At 33.5% G+C, this 6,718-nt stretch overlaps 1 protein-coding gene across 1 annotated transcript; it reads left to right on the forward strand.

The window, feature by feature from the left end:
• The first annotated feature begins 685 nt into the window (after positions 1 to 685).
• LOC141447671 (uncharacterized) lies at positions 686 to 5,517 on the forward strand. Its single transcript, XM_074115390.1, has 2 exons — positions 686 to 1,034; positions 3,359 to 5,517. The coding sequence occupies exons 1-2, from the start codon at positions 1,020 to 1,022 to the stop codon at positions 4,301 to 4,303; spliced, it is 960 nt and encodes a 319-aa protein (XP_073971491.1). The 5' UTR covers positions 686 to 1,019; the 3' UTR covers positions 4,304 to 5,517.
• The last annotated feature ends 1,201 nt before the right edge of the window (positions 5,518 to 6,718 follow it).

Here is a 6,718-nt window from a genome sequence, read left to right on the forward strand (position 1 = left end):
TGTTCAGACTGATTTAGAGCTAAGAGAAATAGAGTGACCTAATTTTTTCAGTCAGACAGTTCAGTAAGAAATTGTAAGATAAAGCTAAGTTATTAGCGATTCAGTGACTCGGTGAAAGTCTTTGGCTAGATCCAAGAACATTATTTGGCAAACATTTAACAAATAAAGGGATGAACAGAGATATACTAAGTGTATAGTAACTATGTTTCACAAACCTAAATTCTGGGGGTTTGTTACAACTCATGATGTGAATCAAGGATATATTTTTAGATCCTAGAAACGTCATTTATGATGGATGAGATGCTAAAAAAAAATATGAAAGGAGAATAATTAAAGTTACACATCGGGTACAGATAAGGGAATTGGCAATCTTGCGTACGCTGAATTTACATTGATGCTGAAAACAACCTACAGTTCAATATTGTTCAATATTAATGTCCTGATTAACCGAAAAAAATAATCTGGTACTGAATAATGACAAGACATAAACTAAGGTGATAGATAATTGCAGCAGCAGAATGATGGTGAATACCAAAGGAACCTTTGCTGAACAGGTGAAAAATTGCAAATCATAGTGCAACAAACATTACTAAGTTTAAAATGTGACAATTCTTAAATCTGTTAAAAAAAAAAAAAGGAAGACTTATTAACGCAGAGGTTTGCAGTATTTGTTATTTATTTCTGTTTTTGTTAGTGATTCGGAACGTTTGCATGAAGTCAGGGTACTTAAATTGGCATAGTAATAAGTAAATCCCTTTCTAAGTAGTAAAAATTTATCATTTTGAGATGTAAACATACAAGGAGGACTTTATCTAAGACTACCAGCTAAGGGATGTTGTTCCTGCGTTGTTCAATGGGGGGTGGGAGTGTACTTACGTCAGATTGTTGCTTGGTAGGAAGCTGCGATCTAGAAAGTATATGGGTACAAGATAGGTGGACAAAGACGAACTAGGGGATATATAAAGTGCCCCACCTGGCTATCTATATCTAGTTTACACCAATCAAAGGAACTAATCACAATGAAGTTGACACTGGTAAGTAAAATTTTCTTTACTCAAATTGTAAAAAGTATAATAATAATATCAGGTGTTTATAATACACAACACGTTAACCTTAAGGAAAAAAAATCACTGGGTACGTTGAGAAAGTTTTCAGTGTAAGAGAGATGGTAGAACTCTCAGGCTAAAATGTAAAACCAGGGCAACTTGATACAGTGTTTAAAGGCTCTTGCTGTGGGCATCCACTTTGGATTTCAGTGTCCAACAGCATTCATATAAAAATTTATTTTTTATTTATCTATTTATTGCTTTGGTGCAACGGCTTCTTGGCCTAGCGGCATATTTATTAATCCTTATTATTTTGACAATGTACCACAAGAAATATACTTGAAATAGGTTCTTTTGAATTAAAATGTAAGTTAAACTGTGAAGTATGGAGAGAGAGATTAGCTCATTGTTAGTGTAATAGACCCAGACTTCGACTCTATCATGCCCATAGATTTTCTCTTACAAAATGTCTTTTAAAACGACTCGCTATCTGGTGATGACAGCAAGCCTGCAATGCAGTAAAAATGATTACGGCCGCCTAACTTAGATGCTCTCAAAATAAATAATTAAATACGATATTAGTGGTTAAGCTTTAGACATCAATTTAATTCTGTTTGGACAGAATTAAAAGGGCTTTTTAGCCCGCTTATTTCAAAGAAATGAATAATAACAGCACAGTGCCACAGTATTAGTAGTACCTAATAATAGCAATACAAAATTTGTTCTTTTTTAAAGGTTGATCTTAAAATAAAAACCTTATTTTTTCTTATGGAAAGTTTGGAAATATTTATTTCTATATTCAAGCTTATAAAATTTTTTAAATCAGTTCAGCAATCCATTGTACAAAAGTTAGAAAACATGTTTTGATATATAATTAGAAAATAAATATTTCAAATAAGTTAGCAAGAAAATAATGTTTTAATTTAATGACTAATATTCCCAAATTAACAAAAAATTAAAAAATCACTTTTATTATCTAATGCGATTGTTCAGTTACTCACTTTGTAATCTCACATCATGAGTTGTAACGAACTCCTCAATTTCCAAGATTTTTGTAAACTCTATAGAAAACAGCGGCTAAAAGGTTTTCATTAAGTTTTTACTTTCACTGCATCTAAATTTCTCGCCCTAATATTAAATTGTGTTAAACGCTAAATTTTAGGTTTCTAAAAATCGATTAATGGATTAATACACTGTCAATTGCCTTACTGAAGCTAAACAAAACCATCCTACATCAACTGCTTTGCAAATATCCTCCGTTTCTTCAGCTGGGTATTCTGAACCTGTAATAGAGAGAGAAAGAGATTATTTCTAGTTGAAGTAAAAAGTAACTTTTTTCTTTTTTTATTTGTGGAGGGCTTTATGCCCGACCACCAATCAGATGCCAGTTGAGCAACTACAAGACATTGATTACAACACAATAGATTGGTCTATTAACACTTATACCAGCACTGCAAGGTCTGCTTTATGTGAGGAAAAATGAAATTATTAAACTAATATTAACTCCGTAAAGTTTAAAAATTTACTTTTTCCTGATAATGAAGTTCAGTTTTACATGAAAGTTGGAAAAAAATCTCGTTTTTCCTTTTTTTCAGTGGAAAAAATTATTTTGAGTTTCTGTGAATTGTTAGACCCATATTGCATTAACATTATAATTTCCAATGGGGACATCAGAAGGCACTTTCAAAACCATCATTAAAAAAACCCATGTTTATGTGTAATGTAAACTTAATAGAAATTCCAAATTTTAAGAAAATTGGATTTCTGAAAAAAAAAAAAAATGGAGTAAAACACAAGAGACCAATTTTTAGAAGGACTCCTAGTGGATTGAACCTGATTAAATTTGGGTACTACTTTCCGCCAGTTACGGTCCCCGTTTGACAATGCAAAATCGTAGCGTGCTCACCTCTTTGTAATCGTTGCTGGAATCTAGTTTTCTTTTGTTGGTAGAGAAAATGAAACTACACAAAGAAATTTTAAATTTTGCACTGAGATATTTATATGAAAAAGAATTTTTAATTAAAAAGCATAGATTTCTGTGTAAAATTTAAATTTAATTGAACCCCATAGTACAGGTTTTTACTTACTTAAGTTAATATTACTAAACAGTTTTCTACTTTTCTCTTTAACCCTAAATTTATTGTATTCTCTTCTAAGTAAAATTGAACAAGTTTACACACGATGAATGACTTTGCATTTGGTAATGAAAATAATGCCGTGAGATATTGAAAAGTATTTGGTTATTATATTAGATTAAGGAACGCCTTGTTTTAATGCATTTTATATGTTGCGCTGCTTTTGTTTTATTCCAGGTAATATTTCTTGGTCTATTTTTGAACTGTCTGGCTCAAAGTGAAGTAAAAAAAGAAAAACGTGGTGTATTTAGTAGCCTTGGATACGGAGGCGGTTATGGTTATGGTGGATATGGCTATGGAGGTGGATATGGAGGTGGTTATGGAGGTGGATACGGAGGTGGTTACGGATACGGCGGAGGCTTAGGCGGTCTTGGTTCAGCCGTTGCGCTTGGAGGAGGTCTCGGAGGAGGACTTGGAGGAGGATTAGCCCTTGGAGTCGGTGGGGCCCTTGGAGCTGGCGGCGGAGGCGCGGTAGTAGCGGCTACCCCGGTTACAGTGAACACAGTCAACAACCCAGTCGCCGTGCCAGTACCACAGCCAGTTCCAGTGCCAGTAAGTAGGCCAGTACCAGTGCCTGTGCCTCAACCAGTACCTGTATCAGTGCCGAGACCTGTTCCTGTCCCTGTACCCCACCCTGTACCAGTTTCCGTACCCAGACCCTACCCAGTGGCTGTTCCTCGTCCACAACCCGTGCCTGTACCTCAACCAGTGCCCGTGTCTGTGCCTCAACCATATCCAGTACCAGTGCCACAACCTTACCCAGTACCAGTGTCAAGACCTGTACCCGTATCTGTTCCACAACCTGTTGTGATTGGAGGAGGCGGACTAGGAGGTGGTCTTGGTGGTGGCCTAGGAGGTGGGCTTGTCGGAGGAGGAGTTGGCCTTGGAGGTGTTGGACTTGGAGGTGTTGGACTTGGAGGTGTTGGACTTGGAGGTGTTGGACTTGGAGGTGTTGGACTTGGAGGTGTTGGACTAGGAGGTGGTCTCGGAGGTGTTACGGTAGGAAGCGGCCTCGGTCTAGGTCACGGTGTGGCAGTTTCACCATTCTCTGCTGGTCTCGCTAAATACGCATCCGTTGGCGTCAAATATCCCGTCTTCTCAAAGTCTTTCGTTCATCACTAAACTAAATTGAAAAAGGGATACAATCTAACCTCTGAGGAGAAAACTGTGTTGCTGTTGATTTTCATCCTAACTGTAAATGTAAAATTATCTATTTAATAAACACACGTTTTTGTATTCCTATTTTCTATATTAATTTTCCTATTTTTCAATTACTATATGGATTGTTGATTGATAATAATTCAATAGTAATTTGCAACAGGTTACCAACGTTATTTTAGGAAAGATGGGAATATGTTTACTATTAATGCGTAGCAATTATTTAAAATACATAAATATGCTTCTATAAAACTTTAGTTGTTTATATTTTGTACCAATAAATATGTAAAGAAACTTTTTTTGAACACTTTTTCGTAGGTAAACAATTTAAATTAAATTCTAACACCCAAAAGTTGAAAATGGATGTTCTAAGATCCATTCCAATTGCAATTAATATTTCTAATTAGGCCAGAGTTTAACTAAAAACAACCATATTTATATCTAATCTCTGTAATAGCAAGCCATATTGAGAGCGTGGAGTGAACATTAAAACACTCTTTCAAATAAGATATTGTAAAAAATATTAATATAATCCCAAAGCCTAAATGTTAACACATTTGTTTTTCTGGGCCTTTTTTCTTTTTGAAGCCTTCTTATACGAGTATTATAGGCCATTAATACTAGTATTTCCTAGGAACGCTGCTGGCTTATACTGATTGCAGCTGAAGATTTGGTCAGAATTAGTTAATAATAGAAAAATTTAATTTTTTTAAATAGTCTTTTTGATTTAAGTAAATTGAATAACATGTCTTGACATTTCTGTAATAAAATTTATAAGAATTTACTGAGAGAACCACCATATCCTAAGAGGTCTGGTATGCATTTTTTTTTTTTTTTTTTTTTTACAGATAAATTGATAAAATATTAGTTAAACATTACGAATTAGAAATCCGAAATTACTAGATGTTAGTTCCATAAAGATTTGTTACTTCCAATTTTTGTATGACTCACATACACATGTGTTTGAGTTGAAATGAAGATACAATGATTGATAATAAAAAATGGAAATTGTATTTATTTAAATATTGGTTGCATTAAAATTGATTAGAATATTAAAACTAAGCGTGTTAACTATAAAAACATAGATCAGTCTAAAATGATTAATCCAAACTCTTTTTATTATTATTTTTTTTTTTTTTAATGATTTAAGGCGCGTCAACATCTAAGGAAGAAAAAATCTAAGGGGCAGCAGCTGGATTCGAACCCGGGACCTCCGCGTGGGAGTCCAGTACGCTAACCGCATAGCTAATCCCTTCCCTTTATTATTATTATAATTAAGAGTAAATTTTTAAATAACTTGCCGGAGTGACTCTCTGGGAGCAAATAATAATTTTTCTTCATCAGTTAATTATGTGATAATTGTGGGAATTATGAAATTTCTTGTATACCAAACTAAGTAGGCTTATCTCATGTGAAACAACATTTCATTGTGTACACCTTAATGGCTATATGACTGCATGGCTAATTAAAAAAAATTACCATGAATACTCACACACTTTTCTGTTACTCTAATCAATACAATAATTATTATCTCTTAGTTGATCGTTTTGTTTTGTTTTTTTGTTTTGTTTTGTTCATATTGATTGTTAGCTAGAGGCATAGCGTAAGGGGATTCTCAAAACCAGGACATTCCCATTTTTTTATTAAAAAAATAATTATAAAGTAAATATAAATAATAACAATCTATCATAGTATTTATTGGTATTAAAGGGGGACTTTAAAAGATTGTGAATTTAGTAAGTTCAGAGCCGAGATATAAGGTGTAATTCGTTTTTTTCTAGTCAGGAGACAATCATGTAAGTTGGATAGAAGTACACAACGTCCAGTATCCTCGTATTTGTCAGTATCAATAAATTATAGACAGCTGGTCAGAACAAGTCTCTCTGAATCATCTCCCTGAATGACGATGGACAGCATTATCTGAAACGATATAATACTGTCTGAAGGTCGGCGTGACAAATATGACATTAGATGTTGAATAACAATTCCTTTAATTTTATCCAAAATAGCTCGCATGTTTATTGCATCCCAGACCATTCAAATCAACGATATTACGGAGCTTCATATCCAAATAATAATTTAACCTAATGCCTCTGAACTTCGCTAAATTATCAGTTATAATTTTAACATTGAGATATTTTGTTGATAAAACCAGATAATTAACAAACTAAGATTAATTTATTCAGCTATTTCAATGATGAAAAAGATATATTCAAGTCAGATTTCCTTCTAAATTTTACTTAAAATTTTTAAACCAAAGAATAAGTTGGTTGGAATCATATTAATATTATAATTTTTATTGCTTTTAGAACCTAGATCTTCTGAATACAGCTTTATCAGTTGTTATTTGTAATCCAAACTAATTAAGATAACAATTGG

This window comes from Rhodnius prolixus, unplaced genomic scaffold (genome assembly GCF_049639745.1).
Source record: "Rhodnius prolixus isolate KJV_2025 unplaced genomic scaffold, Rpr scaffold_1, whole genome shotgun sequence".
In the NCBI taxonomy this organism is placed as follows: Eukaryota; Metazoa; Arthropoda; class Insecta; order Hemiptera; family Reduviidae; genus Rhodnius; species Rhodnius prolixus.